This window comes from Crotalus tigris, unplaced genomic scaffold, assembly GCF_016545835.1.
Source record: "Crotalus tigris isolate CLP2741 ecotype Arizona unplaced genomic scaffold, ASM1654583v1 scf7180000017716.2861928, whole genome shotgun sequence".
Lineage (NCBI taxonomy): Eukaryota > Metazoa > Chordata > Lepidosauria > Squamata > Viperidae > Crotalus > Crotalus tigris.
Genome location: NW_024096587.1, coordinates 708,551 through 727,344, shown reverse-complemented (window position 1 = coordinate 727,344; position 18,794 = coordinate 708,551). Strand labels below are relative to the sequence as shown.

General features: G+C 36.3%; 1 protein-coding gene across 5 annotated transcripts in view; it reads right to left on the bottom strand.

Annotated features, from left to right (window-relative positions):
- LOC120306075 (rap1 GTPase-activating protein 1-like) overlaps positions 1 to 18,794 on the bottom strand; it is a 67,509-nt gene that overhangs the window by 15,878 nt on the left and 32,837 nt on the right. For 4 of the 5 annotated variants that reach the window (XM_039338694.1, XM_039338692.1, XM_039338695.1 and 1 more), the window contains exons 9-16: positions 18,726 to 18,779; positions 18,552 to 18,635; positions 16,332 to 16,432; positions 14,216 to 14,345; positions 12,800 to 12,955; positions 10,779 to 10,850; positions 3,935 to 4,021; positions 2,125 to 2,259 (exon numbers count right to left, since the gene is read on the bottom strand). In XM_039338694.1, the coding sequence (XP_039194628.1) occupies positions 2,125 to 2,259; positions 3,935 to 4,021; positions 10,779 to 10,850; positions 12,800 to 12,955; positions 14,216 to 14,345; positions 16,332 to 16,432; positions 18,552 to 18,635; positions 18,726 to 18,779 (819 nt within the window). The remainder of the gene's footprint in view (positions 1 to 2,124; positions 2,260 to 3,934; positions 4,022 to 10,778; positions 10,851 to 12,799; positions 12,956 to 14,215; positions 14,346 to 16,331; positions 16,433 to 18,551; positions 18,636 to 18,725; positions 18,780 to 18,794) is intronic. The other variant, XM_039338697.1, reaches the window with a different exon arrangement.

Sequence of the window (18,794 nt, the reverse complement as noted above, 5' to 3'; positions counted from 1 at the left end):
ATAATACTGTAATACATTCCTGCATAAGAATTGCAGGATGAGCGAACACAAAAGTATTATGCTAAAGTCTTTTCAAAATTCTCTACAGATGTGTTAAAGCAGCTCTGTTGAAGGAAGGTATACACAGGTCTTATTATTCTGTGCAGATACAGAAAAATGGAAAATAGCCACAACTGCATTTTTTGGCAATATATTTCCACAACCATAAATATTACATTATCTATTTGAATAAAGAATTATGTAGCATATATGGTAGCACTGGAAAGAAAGCTTTGTTCTCTTCCTCTGGTGACTAAAGAAAGCTAACTAGCTAAATAAATAAACAAAATTTTCCAGGACTGTAGCACCAGTACAGAAGCAGATTCTATGCCAAGTAAAAAAAAGAACAGTATGTTCTCAGTCTAAAATGCAAAACAATTTTCTTTATGATGGCATATACCACAGAGCAAAAAAAAAAAAACACCAATATAATATTTTTTTTTGTGATTTGTAGGCTGAAATCCTTCAAACCCTTGATCTGATTCACACAGGAAATACTAAAGAGTATGCCTTTTTGTACCCACTACAAAACTCTAGACTAGAGTTGGATTCCCTTTTCTAGTCTAGTCTAGTCACTTCACTCAAATATACAACATATAATTGATCCTGGCTATTGCTACATAGCTGTGGAAAGGAATACCCTGTGAAACACAATTAAGCCACCTGACGTTTTGCTTATTTCAAATACAGGCATGGATGTGGGAGGGCAAGCAGAGGTGAAGAAACATGGACCATGATACCAGCTCTCCCCCTTATATATTTCATACAATGCAGGGATGCTAGCATGAGAGGGCAATTCTTATGCTATGATATCACAACACATATTTCAGCATTTTTAGGAACAGCATCATCATGATTAGGCCTCCAGATTTCCAACATATTCTCCAATTTCTCATTCCCATTCTCCTCCACTGTAGGGGGGGAGGCAAGATTACACTGTAGGGGGGGGGGAGGCAAGATTACATAAACTAGACAAAGAGAAAGTTTCTTTGAGAATTTATATATTGTTTCTACGTTTAAATAATTTATTGTACACTGACCAGACTCCATCTGTGAGGGAGATGGGCAGTTCCAAGTTAAATAAAGTTTAACAAATTTCCCCTAGAATGTAAAATGTGTTATATTTCAAGTATAAATGATCAAATAGACTTTCCCTTCCACATAAGGATCAAATACACTTTCATTTCCAGCTAATGTACAGATTCAGATACATAGAAGCTGAGATGCCAGGTGGGAGTTATATTACAGATATTATAATATGTGCTCAAAACATGAAGTTGGGATTTTCCATGGCCTTATTTTCCAAGAAAAATGAATAGACTGATAGCTAGCCTAGCACTTAACAGCTCTGAGGTGAGAAATTCTGTGGTTTCCTTTTCAGCTTTGGAATCCTCTCCCCTCACCCCCAAATATAATATGAGCATATAGTTACAGGCCTATCTATTGCAATATTTTAAAGTTTGACTTAAGTGACCAAGTGTGCCTTTGCACAACTTTATATTGTGCACCAACTGTGTCCATTCTTGGAGTGAGAGGCTCTGTTCATGTCAGTCATGTTGGTTGCCAGTACTTCTGAGTGCAGTTCAAGGTGCCGATAAAGACTTTCTGTTTATTAGGGAGTACCATCTGATGGGGCAAGGGAACCTTCTCTATTCTGGCAACTTTTGCTTGGAACATCCTTTCCTCAAGATTAAATTGCCCCTGACTCTGTGGGCCTTTTGCATGGCTTCAAAGACATAGTTTTGTCAAGGGGCCTGGGGAACTGAATGTAGGTCTCAGTCCAAGCAATACCTGTGAGGATTTGTGTTGTAGCTTTTTTACCTTGGGTTTGTGTATGTAACAGATTATGTGTTTGCTATTGTTTCTTTATTGTTTTATGTTTATATGCCATTTTAATTATTACTAGCTGCCCAGAGTCTTAAAGTTGAGACGGGTGAACATATAAATCGAAATAAATGAATAAATATGGTCAGGGCATAAATCCTTGGAAACATGTGAAATATTATAATTGTACTACCCAGAGCAGTATCAAGTTAGTAAATGTAGAAGGATATTGAGAAATTCAGTATTTACGCCATCTCTCACCTTGAAATTCTCAAAGAAGCCACCACCCCCATTCTCTATTTTGTCTTCGTCCCCCGAGGCCAGGCCCATCATGCTGCGGCTACGAATCTGAACTTCTTCATAAAGGCTCTCCAAAAGTGCACTGCGAGTGCGCTCCTGCTCCAGGAAGAGAGAAACAAAAAGAAGCATGTTGTCAAAGATTTCAAGTCAAACTATGGGAGTGCATGTTGAAAAAAGGAAGAGGCAAAACAGAAGGCCATTTCATGTCTGGATGGGTTACATAATCTGTTGAGTCACTGTTCTGAGTTTACATCCTCCTGTGTTGTCCTGTGTGATGTTGCGTTCAGTTCGAAAGTCTCCTATTTATTTACTTAAATGTATACTAACTGTGCTTTTCATTTAAAAAGGGCCAACACTAGAAGGGGCAAATAAACTCATGAGGACATTCTGCCTGCCTGATCCTACTACTAAAAAGGAAGAATAAATAGGAAGATGGCAGATAGACATAGGTTATACTTAAAAGGAAATATGGGCAGTCATTTTGAGAGAACATCCAGGTATGCTTTCGAAATTCCAAATTCCAGTTCAAAAAAACTGCCCACCCTGCCTGAGGAACTATTTCAGAAATGCCTGCCTGAAAACTATCATTAATATCAAAAGCCTTAATCTAGATTCCTTCTCAGAGATTCAGCAAGAGATCTTTTGAGAAAGGAATGTTTCTGTGGTGATGCTATAGAATGTTTCCTAGTTGAAATTTGCCAGAAAATGAAGATCTGTATCTTGACAAGTTGATGAAAATAATTACTAGCTTTAAGGTAAAAAATAATTTATTCTTATTGCCAGTAAGTTCAGGCTTTCTTTTAATTTTTGTTGTTGTTTTTACTCTCCTTTTACACGACACTTCTGTATACCATAGAGTCAGCAGAAATAATATAATGTTATTGAAAAGCTTTTTTCCTGGATGGTTTCACCAAGGTTCCAAATAAGAGTCAGAATGCATCTGCCAAAAACATCATATAAATACAGCCATCCACTTCCCCCCTTTTTAAAGTTATTCTGAACATTCCTTAAAGAAGGTTACCATAGTATTAATCAGCTGGATTTTAGGCCTATAACTAATAGGGCCAAAAGCGGGCAAATCAGAAGGCATCAGATTTTGGGTGAATTTCTTAAAAATGAAAATAAGAACATCTATTTTTCATTTTGGATTTGCTGAAGTTTTGTGATTTCTCAGTTTTGTGAATTTGGTAGTTTAAACTGGAGAAACAAATCAATGGAAATGACTGTAATCAGTAACTTCTCTATTTATTTCTGAAAGCCTGTACAGCTAAACTAGCAAATAGTAGCAAATTAAATATTATTTTACTGGACAGAGTTCATACAAATCAACTGCTGATATATTCAAGCAGATTTACATGAACCAAACTGTACAAATATTTCAGGAAAGCCTTTAACCACCCCACTTCCAAATACAGCCAGTTTCTGATCCAGCTTCATCCAAATGTTCCAGGGTAATTGATGATCATTACTGTAAGACATTAAAGCCAGAAATGATGGCAAAAAATGTATACCATGCGATTATGTCCTTACTTGAGAAATTATCCTTTTCTTGAGGGAAATGTTCATTTTAAAAGGGCATCAAATTCTTTTCATCCATTCCCAACCATTAGGAATCTTAAATGTAAATAACATTGGGAGGAATTTTCCAAAGCTGATATTTCAGCAATTTATATATATTGCTAATTGTGCATTTTCATTTCATATATTTTGTTTCATACAGATATTTGCTTGAGAAATTATTAATACAAACATATTAAGTAACCAGACTTACTTCCAACTTGGCAAATTTCTCGGCATGGTAACAGCTATACTCCGCATTGATAAGCTTTGCCAGAAGAAATTCACGGAAATCTGCGCCCTGTAAGGAGGAAAAAAGGAAGGGTCCACCATCCTGTTGGACATTCTGTAGGGTCTCTTCTCACTTTAACCAATGAGAACCATAACCATTTTGGTTTAAGAATGGAGGGTTGGGGCTTCTGGTTTGCCATTCTGGCTCCTACGGATGCTGGAAGGCGAGCTCCATCTTCCATACCCGATTTCGTCCTGCTGGGAGACCCTGGAAAGGGTCGAAAGTCACCCTATAGGGGTGATGAGCAAGGAGGTGACCCCTGCTTGATCGCAGGAGGGCGGCAGCCCTTCCGCTTGATCTGGGGCATAGCAATATGGCTTGTCACTAAGCTGCTGACAGCCGAAGTCAAAATTACCATCAAGCACCTTTAAAGCAAGGCGGATAAAACGGTGAGATCTGATCTTCTCTTTAAGACTTTAAGTATTTTTTCCTGTAAAAGCTGCCCAAAGTATATTTTCCCCCTGTGAGGAGAGAGGGAAGGGAATTTCTACCCCACCCTCTAAGAACAGCGGCATCTGACTACCCAGGGGAATCAAAGCACTATAAGAACAATTTTAATCTAATTGGATCTATATGCTTCTGAAATTTGAGGACTAAAAGTTTTCCTATTCTTACTGGAGATCTTTGTTTTTATCTAAAAAAAGAAATAAAACTTGAAAAACGATTATAAAATCTTTGGAGTTAAAAAGCTTTAAATGGCATCGGTGACATCTTATAATAATAATAGTAATAAAGTTGGAAGGGACCTTGGAAGTCATCTAGTCCAACCCCCTGCTCGGGCAGGAAACCCTACACCATTTCGGACAAATGGCTGTCCAGTCTCTTCTTAAAAACTTCCAGTGTTGGAGCATTTACTGCTTCTGGAGGCAAGCTGTTCCGCTGATTAATTGTTCTCACTGTCAGGAAGTTTCTTCTTAGTTCTAGGTTGCTTCTCTCCTTGATTAGTTTCCACCCGTTGCTTCTTGTCCGGCCTTCAGGTGCTTTGGAAAATAGCTTAATTCCCTCTTCTTTATGGCAGCCCCTGAGATATTGGAATACTGCTATCATGTCCCCCCTTGTCCTTCTCTTCGTTAAACTAGACATACCCAATTCTCGCAACCGTTCCTTATATGTTTTAGCCTCCAGTCCCCTAATCATCTTTGTTGCTCTTCTCTGTACTCTTTCTAGAGTCTCAACATCTTTTTTACATCGTTGTGACCAAAACTGGATGCAGGATTCCAAGTGTGGCCTTACCAAGGCATTGAAGAGTGGTATTAATACTTCACGTGATCTTGATTCTATCCCTCTGTTAATGCAGCCTAGCACTGTTTTGGCCTTTTTGGCAGCTGCAGCACACTGCTGGCTCATATTTAAGTGATTGTCTACTAGGACTCCGAGGTCCCTCTCACAGTTACTACTATTGAGCATGGTGCCACCTATGCTGTACTTGTGCATTTGGTTTTTCTGGCCTAAATGTAGAACCTTGCTTTTTTCACCATTGAATTTCATTTTGTTAGTTAGTGCCCAGTGTTCAAGTCTGTCCAGATCCTTCTGTATCTGAAGCCTGTCTTCTGGAGTGTTGGCTATTCCTGCCAGCTTGGTGTCGTCTGCAAATTTGATGAGTTCCCCATCTATCCCTTCATCCAAGTCTTGTGGCAAAGTATGGTATTACAACTTGTTATTGCCTAAAAGAGACTTGGCTTGAAGCCCAGACACTAGATGAAACTCTTCTGACCTTGACAGCTACCATCTGTGAGAAACTCAGCTGTAAAGAGAACTTCCAGGCGGCATATTTGGCCTGCTTGAACTATGAATGTAAACCTTTACTGACTTTCAGAGCTATACATGAGGAATTGCTTTCCTATTTCTTTATATGAGAAACATCTGTTATTACACGAGATGATGGAATACCTTGGATTATAAATTCTTACTTGATAAATAATTTCCACTATAAAGACACCTATAACATGTGAAATAGATGTCCCAAACTAGTTATAAAAATTATTTTTAATGTCTGATTTTAAAGTCTTCAACTTAACACACTATTAAGAGAATATGGATGAAGATCAGGAAAAAATCCTTTCCATTTTGAAAGCAATATACGAAATCATTCTTTCAGCTTGTGACAAAATAAGATGCAACATAAAGGAACAAAATGCCAGCTTATATATACAAACCCAGGTCATGACTACAATGAAAGAACTAACAATGCAGAAAATAACAGGAGAAGTGGAACAACCAAACACTAAGACAGAGGACTCAATCGACCAACAAATCCAGCCAATGGAAAATTCAGAAAAGGGAGTGACAACACTGAAAATGGAAAAGACTTTCGATATAAATCAGAAGAAATTTGAGGAGAAGAAAGAAGAACAGATTGAATGGAAGATAAACTAATCAGGACAATCGTGGGAATTGGAGTAATAGGGGGGTGATCTACTGAATATAAATGGGCTAGTTCTTCCAAAAAAACTGCAACTAAATAGTCTTTCTTATTTCAAATAATATAATAATAGAGGGAGATCTATTTGATGACTGAAAAGCACTGACATGGAAGGCTAGTTGGCAAAGGAAGAAAGCCAGAATAAGGCTGAAGAAAATTAGGGTTTTGATTTATTAGAGGGGATTTCATATTACTAATTAGAGGGTTGAATATGGTGGGAAATAGAAATTTTTTAGAAAATAAAATGTTATTATAATTGAATAGGTAATATGTGTAACAAGACTAATAGACCTTGGTATGAAAAGGGAAAAAGGGAGAAGTTGAGATAAGGGGAATTTTGGTCACCTAATTTAAAATATTTGGAAATCAGTTGAAAATAATAATTCTGTTTGTTTAATATGAGATAAAAGATATTACCAGAAAAAGAGAGGGAGTATTTGAACTTTTAAAAATTAGACCTAAATGAAAAAAATTATGAATATTATTTTTTTTATTGAAAAGTGTTATAAAAGTTATAATATACATCCAAAACCCACCCACCCTAAACCCCCCCTCTCCCTCCCCCACTTCCCAGAGCTGAGTACAGGGTTACAAATATAATAATCATACTCTAACTAACATTAACCAACTATATAAATAACCAAGTCCATAATGCGCTTTAGCTCCAGTAAACATAATAATATAAACAAGTTAACATCCTAATTATTAAACAATACAATATCCAAATTGTTAAACAATACTAATACTAAAAATAATAATAAAACTAATAAAAATTCTACTATAATAAACTCATAATAATAATAATAATAATAATAATACTCTAAAATTTACTCATAAACTAAATGGAACTTTTTAGTCCCATATTTATTCTGAATATAATCTATCCATCTTCTCCAGACCGAAATGTATCTTTCTTGTGAATGATCCTTCAGATAAGCAGAAATTTTAGCCATTTCTGCTAAATTTGACACTTTAAGCGTCCATTCTTCTATAGTAGGCAAACAATCCTTCTTCCAGTATTGCCCTACCAATAACCTTGCAGCTGTTATCAAATTCAACATTAAATTAGTTTCTTTAGTATCACAATCTACAATAACACCCAATAAGAATAATTGTGGGGTAAACTTTATCTTTCTCCTGAAAATCTTTTGAATGTTCCACCAAATCTTAATCCAAAAAGCTTTTATATTTCTACAAGTCCACCAGATATGAAATTAAGTAGCATCCAAGCTACCACATCTCCAACATTTGGGCTGTAAATTAGGATACATACAAGACAACTTTTTAGGATCCAGATGCCATCTATAAAACATTTTGTAAAAATTCTCTCTTAAATTTTGGGCCTGGGTAAATTTTATATTTCTAACCCGAATTACCTCCCATATATCCAATGGAATCGGTTCTTGAATATTTTGAGCCCACTTTACCATACAATCTTTAACTAATTCTATTTCCGAGTCCAATTCTATTAAAACATTATAAATTCTCTTTATATGGGCTTGATTTTGATCTTTAATCTGTTTTACCAAATTCTCATCCATTAATGTAATACCAACCTTTTGATCTAACTTCCACCTAGCCAACAATTGATTACACTGAAACCAAGACTGTACAATATTTTCTTGCTTTAACTCAACTAAAGATTTTAATTGCCAATCCTTCCCTACCAATCTAAGTAATTCCTTATAAGAAATCCTATCCGAATTCACACCCATAGATACCCCCTCTATCACGTGTCCAGGAATCCCCCAGATTGGTATTTTATAATTTAACTTGTAATAATACTTCTTCCAGACATGTAATAAAGCACTTCTTAAAATATGAGATTTAAGAGCCTGAAAATTATGAATATTATTGATTTATTGATTAACCCAGATAATATATACAATGGTTTTGATTTATTGAAGGGGATACTGTATTATTAATTAGATGATTTAATATGGTGGAAAATAGAACAGAACAGAACAAGACTATACTCAAATAGATGTGTATTTAGAATACCGTAAATGCCGGCGTATAAGACGACTTCCGCGAGCGCTGAAATCGGCGCCAAAGACGGGGGTCGTCTTATACACCGAGTCGTCTTATACGCCGGAAATACTGGTAGTTTCCGGCGTATAAGACGACGTTCTAGGAATGCGGCCCGGCTATAAAGACGGGGGTCGTCTTATATGCCGGGTCGCCTAATACGGCGGCATATACGGTATTAGATTTTGTTATAAATTGAGATAAGGGAAACTTTGGTTACCTAAAGCTTGGAAATTATAAATATTAAATGTTAATTTGAATATTGATGGGAAATTAAAGCTTGGGAAAAAAAGCAATAACAGGACATTGATTGTATATAAGGACTGAATGTAAACACAATTAAGATATGTATAAGCTAAAAATTATTGATAAATGTAATAATGAAGTTTTTACTTAGTTGATAATAACAATAACTGTATTAGCCTAATATGACATAGTACAGTGGTGGCGAATATATGGCACGGGTGCCAGAGGAGGCACTCGGAGCCCTCTCTGTGGGCACATGTGCCGTTGCCCCAAACTTGCTTCCCCCCGCAACCTCCTCTCCAGCAGCCCCCCTGAAGGAGAGCCGCCCTTGAGGGTGGCCCACACGGAGCAGCACAGCCAAGGACATGGCAGCCAGGCAGCGTAGACAAGACTCTGCCCTCACACCCCATCATGCAGTTGATGCTGTAGGGCGCGGGCAGAGGGTGTGGCCGCCATAGCACTGCTGGGCTGCCTGGGCGATCTGTGGCAGGCCCTGGAGGCGGTGAGTGGTCCTGTGGGCAGGCAGGGTGGGGGATGGGGGGGCAGAGCCAGTTTTTGGGCACTCGGTCTCTAAAAGGTTCGCCATCACTGACATAGTAGATATTAAGGGAAAAAGAGAGGAAATACTTGATGTTGTAACTTGAGATTTGTATTAAAGATTTATGTATGTTATTGAACTATTGATTAACTCAGCCACCATGTTGTTTTCAAAATACTTAATTGTAAAATTAGAAAACTAATAAAATATTATATAAAAAAATAATGGAGGGTTGAGAATGCTTTTTAGCAAGCCAAATTAACATGGACTTTATGGAAATACAAGAACCCAGAAGGATGTCTTAAGAATATGATTCCATTCACAGCATATACTTGATGAATGCATTGAAATATACTTTAATATGGCCTTGTTTAGACTGTGTGGCTATAAAGTTGCTCTCCCCCACGATAATATATTGTACATGATTCTTATAGGGGGAAAAAATCCTCTTCTATATAAAAAGAGTGTGAGCTCTTCTTCAGATGTGGAATTCTTTTGCACAGAAGAGAACACAGACAGCAGGAATGTGTAATACAAGTAGTTTTTAACTTACAACTGTAATAGAGCTGATGTTTGTAAAGTGGGATGCCCAAGCTTCTAGCTTGGATATTATGACCTTTAATGTTTAATGTTGGTTATTAAACAGTCAGTTCACTATGAGATGGGGTTTTTTTTCCCAAAAACCAGGATTAAATGGCACTTTTTAGCAAAACATCATAAAATGTGGTCATATAACTGTGGGACATTGCAAATAGTCATAAATATGGGCCAGTTGCCAAGAAATGCAGTCATATGACTGTGGGGGACTGGTGTTTGGGACTGGGTTGTAAGAACCACTGGGAGATCCATCATAACTTTGAACAGTAGCTAAGTGACCAGTCATAAGTCAAGTACTTCCTATAAGACCCAAGAGATTTACCTAATCAAGGTTTCACTGAAGAGTCTCAATTGTTCCTGTTACCTCAGGATATATATTGGGGACTGCAACATGAATGAGCATTAATAGAACATGAATTCAGTCAATGCTCTTGCACCTGTCAATGGAATGCACCCATGACTTAGGAACAGAAGAGACAGATCTATAAAAATCTCCCTGCTCCTGCTTGCTGACTCCTTACTGCAGCAAACTCTAAATCCTTCCAGCTGGAATTTGCTCTGTACCTCCCTGTTGGATATAAATTGAAACAGTCCCCAAATCTGAAAAAATAGGTTTCAGATTTGCCCAGGTGGGTCTAAAAAGCAGAAAAGCAAGATCTGTTTGTAAGATTAACTGTTTGATGCTGTTGTCTTGTTGTTTGATTCACTGTTTGACAATGTGAAATGAACTGCAATCATTGCTTCCAAATTGGCTGTTGTGTTAAAAGGGGAAGAAGGATTATTTCTCAGACAGTTGAACTGCGCACCACAGAATGAAGGATTAGATCAATAAGAGTATTTGATATCATATAAGATTTTCCCAGTCCTGGATAATCTGCAGAAATATCCAGCTTGCAGTGTCGGAAAAAGCTACTGTAGGGACCAGACATACCAACCTTTTTGAATACTGCTGGATTTGGAAGAGGGGGTCCAAAAAAGGGAACATCATCCCGGGCAGTCACAGAAACCTGAAACAATCATAATTAACAGTTTAAGAGACAGCAGAAAGATCACTACAGCCTTAAGACAAGAATTAGTAAGCAAGTTATATTTCTGCCAACCTGTCTCCAAAGCATGGGATTGACAACACTCCAGTTACAAGTTTCATTTTTAATGCCACGTTGATCCATAAGAAGAAGGAAGCATTGTAAAACTGGTTTTAAAAAAATCAAGCATTTGATCAAGCTATTGTTTATTGTGAATTTTTTATTCTAGTTCTTTGCAGTTAGCTTTAATTTTAATTTATTATACCACTTTGATTACTTTTTATATTTTATTCAATTATATTCCCCAATACAATAATCATACGTTTCCAAATTCCATGGGGAGGGAATTTTGTCTAGATTTCATATATTTTCCATTCTATCTCTTACAATATTAGGCAACACAGTATCAATAGTAGAGACCTTCAAGTGTCTCGGTTCTATTATCTCCAAGGACTTGAAAAGGACACCTGAAATTAGAAACTTTGATTATAAAGACACAACAAAGAATGTTCTTCCTGTGTCAACTCAGAAAGCTCAGATGGCCCAAGGATATGCTGATACAGTACTACAGAGGAATTATTGAGTCTGTCATTTATACCTCAATAACTGTTAGGTTTGGCACAGCAACCGAACAGGGCAGACACAGACTTCAACGGACAGTTAGGACTGCAGAAAAAACAATTGCAAGCAGCCTGCCTTCCATTGAGGACAAACCAGAAAGAGGGCTTAGAAAATATCTACAAACCCCTCACATCCTGGACATAATCTATTTCAACTTCTCCCCTCAGGACGCTGCTATAGAGCACTGCATGCAAAAACAACCAGATATAAAGATTTTCTCCTGTGCCATCATTCTGATGAACACTTAATTCCCAAAACATCTCATTTTTCATCTTTTCTCATCTTTCCTATCTTCTCCTATTGATTTCTTATGATTTATCAGTTGTTTGTAACTTATGATTAATGATTGTAACTACGATTATGACCTATGATCTATTACTTGCTGTTTATATTTTTACTGTGAGCTTATGCACTGGAGAAAAAAATCCTTGTGTGTCTGATCATACTTGGCCAATAAAGATAAGATATTCTATTCTATTCTATTCTGTTCTGTTCTGTTCTGTTCTATTCTATTCTTTAAAATATATAATGTTTACTATATTATAAAGATTTATATAAATTTACTGATGGTTTAAGTATTTGATTTAGATCCTGATACAGTTCATGCTCTATTGATGCTTGAATTTTAAAAATTCTAGTTAATTTAAGCAGTGCCATTCTGAAATGCTAAATTAATTATTAGCATCCTTTAGTTTAGTTCCCTTATTCTTTTTAGGTTTCTGAATGCCTGATCTACATAACAAGTAAGGCCACAGCATCCACCAGGGGGTCAAAACAGGCAAGATGGTGGTCACACCATTGAGACTGAGGACTGCCCTTTGCACATAGACCCACACAATAACAGAAGCTGTATACTATTACTTTGCGTAGATATTTGTATAGTATTGATATTAAAGTCATAGGCCCTTTTTAATGCAATTACAGTATTTCTTTGGAGAACTATCATCAAGGATAATTACTCTCACCATATTATGGCTAATGCATACTTTTTACCTTACACATGCATGGAAGAAGAAATACATATATTTTATTTTTGTTGAAAAATGAGAACAAGAATGGACTGGAGATTCTGAAGAAAGAAAAGGGAGAACATGGTGTTTCCTCTTGACATCTGTTTACTCTCCCCAAAATATGAGCATAGACTAATGATTGTTGCTCAGGAATAAAAGAAGGATAGTCCAACAGTAGTGACAATATAAAAGTTAGAGAATGATAAAACAGGAACTCAGAATGCAGTAGGCACTGTAATGCCACAGAACATTATATGGCTTCCCCAGGAATGGTAAATTGTGTACTGTGTGAGCATTTACCTTGTACAGAGTCTCCCCACTGGCATTGTGATGGAGTTGCACCACCACATAGGCATGTAGAAAATTTGATGCAATCATATCGGGCACAAAAGGAGTATTTTCATCTTGGAAGACAATGGCCACAATATCGTTCCCGATGTGGCGCTTGCGTTGGAGCTGAAAGGGAACAAAGAAGATTGCACAAAATAGTAACCTATCCTACACAGTTTAGGCAATCCTCAAATCAATTCCATCCTATTCCACATTGAGGAATGTTTGTAGCAAGCAAGGTTCTAAGCTGCCCACAGTCACCTTGTAGAAGATGGATGGCATAAAAAAATTAATAAATTAGTTAAAAAATAATAAAATAAAATAATAAAATTAAAATAAATAAAAATAATAAAATAAAATAAAATGTTCGTTATTCTACAACTTGAATCTTTTCCCCTGCAAATCCTGACATCCCTTCCAATTTCTGTTGCTCAAAAACAATGGTGCCATTCTGTTATTTTGGAACAGGAAACCTAAACCTAAACTTAAAGCTGGTGTAAATCCTAAAATTGACTTAATGACACTTAGATATAAAGAATTCTTGCCAAATTCCTTCCCACCAAATACAAGAAATTACAAAAATCATAGCTCCACCAGTCTACTGTGGAAACTGTGGTCTTTTCTAAAGGTTTGTTCAGCCCTGGGCCAGAGTTTGGCTATCCAATTCTGTAAGACAGAATATTTTGCACTTATATACATTTTATTTTCTCTTTTTTTTCACACAGGACTAAAAATGACCATAACCCAACTAAATTGGGAAATTTATGAATGACTTCAAAATAACCCCTGTAGCAGAGTTTGAATCGAAGACTAAATCCTCAATCCTGGCTTATCATTATTGTCAAATTCCAATTCATGCACAGCTGAAAGTTAAATTTAAATACAGATTTTTTTTATTATTTATAATAAACAATTAGCAAAATTACAAAAACATATAAAACATAAAACGAGGCATAAAACAAAAATAAATAAATAAATAAAATACCTGTTGCCTAATTTTCACTATAGTTTATTTGGCTACCATGCCGGAATGTTTGGGTCTAAAATGAAGCAATTTAACACAGAATATAAGTATAAGAGGGCCAAAATATAACACACTGTAAGAACAATATACATAGAACAGATTGCATTGTTTCAATTTCCCCAGTCATATGAGGAAGTGCACTCAATTAATGGGGTTTTAGGGTACAATATCTATCCTGCAAATACTGAGAAGTGAGTTCATGCTGCCTTCTCATTCTGGAAAAAATAAGCAATTTAGATAATTTGAAGGTTCCCAAGGAGACATTGCAGCCCATTCTGTCCTTCTCTATGAATTTTTATTAGCCTCAAATTGACAATATCTGAAGACAAACTCTGCCCTCTTCCCAATTCTGCTCAACATACCTGCTGGGCATCTCCCTCAGTGAAAGGCAACATTGTAGAGACATGGAACATGATCTCTTTGCCCCGAAAATTTGTGTAGACAGATTCTGTTCCTGTTTGACCTCTTGTGACATCCAGTCCACCTCGGAATCTGAAGAGAACAACAGAGGGAAGGCAAAGGGAAAGAAAGTCAAGAAAAGGAAGACAAAATTATTATTTTTTTATTATCAAAGATGGGGACCTAATTCATGCCTACAATAATTGCATCTACTACTATTGGTCAAAACTTTTAGTCTGATACATATCTCAGGAGAAAAAAAAATAAGCTACTAAGGAAACCTATGGCCACTTCAGTGAAAATTGTTATTTGCATCATTTCCCTTCCATGTTCACTATTTTAAAGGAATCAGTTAACCTCCTATTAGCATATTATAGCACCCTTCCCTCATTTGGGCTGAGCTTGAGCCAGAGGGGCTCTTTTAAGACGGTAAAGATAAATGAACTCACTTGTGAGTCAGTCTGTTGTACTGGTTAAGGCACCATGCTACAAACCAAAAGGGGATACTGTATTATTAATTAGATGATGTAAGATGGAGGGGGGGGAATAGATAACTTTTAGGAAATAGAACAAGATTATACCCAAATAGATAAGATGTATATTTTGAATATTAGATTCTGTTATGAATTGAGATAAAGGAAACTTTGGTTACCTAAAGCTTGGAAATTATAAATATTAAATGTTAATTTGAATATTGATGGAAAACTAAAAATTGGGAAAAACTAATAACAGGACATTGATTAAATGTAAAGATTGAATGTAAAAGTACTTAAGATATGTATAAGCTAAAAAATTATTGATAAATGTAATAATGATATTTTTATTTAGTCGATATAATAAGAACTGTATTAGCTTAAATATGCGATAGTAGATATTAAAGGAAAAAAAGAGGAAATATTTGAGGTTGTAGTTTGAGATTTGTACTAAAAAAAAATGTATGTTACTGAACTATTGATTAACCCAGCCATCACATTTCTTTTTAAATACCTAAATGTAAAATTAGAAAATTAATTAAAAAATTATTAAAAAATAGAATTTAAAATAAAATACAGTAAGCAAAAAAATTTAAGATTTAAGAAAGTTAAATAGATTAGGAGATTTGGAATATTGGCTATTTTTGCTATAAGATCTAAAAAAACAAGTAGGTGGTTAAATAATATATTTGTTGAAAATGACTAAAATGGAACCAAACCCATATTAGGAACTGAGACTTGATGAAGGTTGCAAATGGACACTAGAGGGAACTAAAGGGCCAAGCCAAAAAAAAAAAAAGTCAAAATGGCTAAGTTAGCTATAACCTTTTCTTATCCTAAAGTTTTTGAAAAGTGGATCAAAATGTTAACTAAAATCTCAGAATACAAATTTCAATAGATAAATTTTTAAAAGATGAGAAAAAAAATTAAAAACATTTACATGGTATGGATATTATAAAGTTTGAAGACATGAAAGACAACAAAATTGAGATCCCCAAAATGGGAATGCAAAAAGAACAAATCAAGAAAAGGATCTGGACATGGAACAGCTGCAACAAGAAATCCTGGACAAGGTCTCTTTATGGGATTTATAAAGTAGGCTGGTGAAAGCTTTGAAGTCTCGTCTTAAATGCCAATGATTGATGAAAAACCCACTGGAATGAGTTAAGGGCTAAAATTGTGAAGAGCAAAAAGAAAGAATATAAAGTTGGACTGTTTGATCAGGGATAAATTATTTGTTTAATATTTCTGGTAACTCTTAATGGACTTTTGCTGAGCCATCTGAAAAGGTGACTTTATCTGAACTGCAGATAAAAAGCTAGGCTATGGGGAGAAGGGTTTTTACTTGTAACTTTAAAAGAGGGCAAAATGTTATTATATTATGCTTGGTGAGACAAAACTTGAAAGACGCTTCCTAATTATTATTGTTGCCTTTTTTCTGCTTTTTTCTTTTTGTTCTTCTTTTCTGCACTTTCTAGTTTAGTTTGTATTAGTTTTTACTGTGTTTATTAAAAACTTTATTAAAAAATATATTTTAAAAAGAAGGCCATCAAGAGCAATACAGGAAAGATGATTTGGAAGTAGGCATAACATGGAAAGCACTTACCCACGAAAATCCTGCAGCTGAATCCTATCACCCAGGAGATCTAAAAACTCTAAGAAGCCTAGACTCTCCTCTGTATTACTGAAGACTTCTTCCTCTGTTGTCTGGGGATAAAAAAAGAAGAAAAGAAAGTGGGAGGAGACAGCCATTTCTCATTCTTTCTTAAATGATCCTAGGATCCTTGTGTACAAAGGATGCAAGTGCGAAATGGTGTATAGCTGAGGTGCTCAGGTTCAATCATAGTAAGTCATTCACCTCATTGAGTGATTCCGGACAAGCCACTTTCCCAGCCTTGTCAACCTCCTTAAAGAATTGTTACAGGAGTGAAATGTATTTGGGGTGAAATATATATATGTTTTCTGAGGTTTTTGCGGGTGTTTGTATGTAGGTCTTTGGTTATTTGGGTTTTCTCCCGCGTAAAATTGGAAGTGTCTTGGCGACGTTTTGACGAAGTCCCACTCGTCATCTTCAGGCTGGTGTTTTCAGCTTCGTGCTCCTCGAAGCACGAAGCTGAAAACACCAGCCTGAAGATGACGAATGGGACTTCGTTGAAACGTCGCCAAGACGCTTCCAATTTTACGCGGGAGAAAACCCGAATAACCAAAGACCTACATATATATATAATGTAAATAGAGAAATAAAACTCCTACTGTCTCTTCCTCTTCCATACTTCCTCATTTTTCCCTGACCCACAGAATGATGAAACATGCTGTGCTGGTTTAGGCTGCCAATGCAGGGCCTGTGAGACACTACCAAGCTGCTTTTATTCTTGGTTGGCCCGTAACCCTCATGAAGCCTATGAAAAAGAACTCTCTGGCTTTGCAATTCCAATGGTAAACTTTACGTTAATGCAGAGCACAGCCTTAAATGCCCAAGAAAAGTGATTTTGATGCTTAACAACAAACAACAACAACAATAATAATAAAAACTGGAAGGGACCTTGGAGGTCTTCTAGTCCAGCCCCCTTCTCAAGCAGGAGTTCCTATATCATTTCAGACAAGCGGTTGTCTTGTCTGAAATGATATAGTTATTATGTGACTCTTGGCCCAGGGCTCTTCTAAGTCTTCGTGGAGGACCTTCCCCCCACCCTTCATCTGACCAGCTCTTCAAACAATAACAAAGATTCTCCAGACTGAATATGTATGGCTTGAGCATGGAGCAGAAAACTCAGTATCTACTTTACTCTAGTCTGAAAAACTTTTCTTTATGATGGGGAAAAAATCAGAACTTTTCAGTGTGCCTCATCTTTTTATGTGGCAAGTGAAAATTTGCTAATTGCTGACTGTACCCAACCCTGCTTTCCCTGTGCAGGTTTTAAGAAAGATGCACCCAAACTAGATGCAATGGGGGAAATAAATATTAGGTTTATAGAAAGGTAGGAGGCATACCGAGTGGCTTCCTGCATGAAACAGCCTCTATGTTTTACCTTTTAAAAAAATGTTAATTTTGTTTAATTTTTTTTATTGCTGTTTGAGTACTCATTTTCTATTCTGCACTTTAAAACAAAAGCATGAGAATACAGATGCTGGCAGAGTTATTGTGCTGTAAGCTGCGAAGATGTGGAATGAGAAAACTTTATCAGATCAAAATTTTCTGCAGAATATTTTCCACTTCAAACAAATTTAGCACTTTCAAAACTATATGGAGTTTGATTATCTATTGACCAACATTGTTTCCAACATTACACTCAAAGCATTTTTTCTCCGCACATCAAAGCTTTTAATTTCCTTGAATGCACAGTTGTACCTTCACCAAATAGACTAGATTTTGATTTTTTTCACATCAAATAGTGTAGCCCCAAATAGACGTGCAGGATATTGAGGTAGAATCATATTCATCTGCAGAAGGAACCCCCCCCCCAAATCCATATCTCTAGTAATAGGTATACTGTATTCTTCCACTTAAATTAAGGAGCAAAAGGTAACTGACCTTTTCTTCAAAAAGGAGTAACATATGTCCTGAAATGGCTCCAAACCTTTGAAGCAATTTTTTCCCACCAGCCTTGCCTGTTATTTCCCACTGCTCCTGTTTTCAATTACTGATTTAAGGCAGAAGTGGCTGAGAAGAGCGGGCATAAGATTAACAAGAAAGAAGTGACTATATACAAGCAGCAGAAGAGAGGGAGGATGCAGTGGAAGGAATGGAGGTTTGTCTCCAGTTTCTCCAGATATACATTGGATGGAAAGCCAGAGCAACAAATGTGAGAGAGAAAAGTATTCTTACCTGCCCAAATTTTTGGTAGATGACGCCAAACTTGAAGTTATTGCTGATGACATGTTCATCAAAGGCAACAATGAGTTGGGAAGCCTAGGAGATGGAGAAAAAGCTTGAATTAGCAGGCAAGTGCTTGGAGAAAAAAAAATCTATATGGCACGTTTAGAAACATAAAGGGGTTACCTTAGGATACAGCACAGGAAAAAAGCGGTCAACATTTACATCTTCACAGAGTAACTGCAAGGCAAAGTA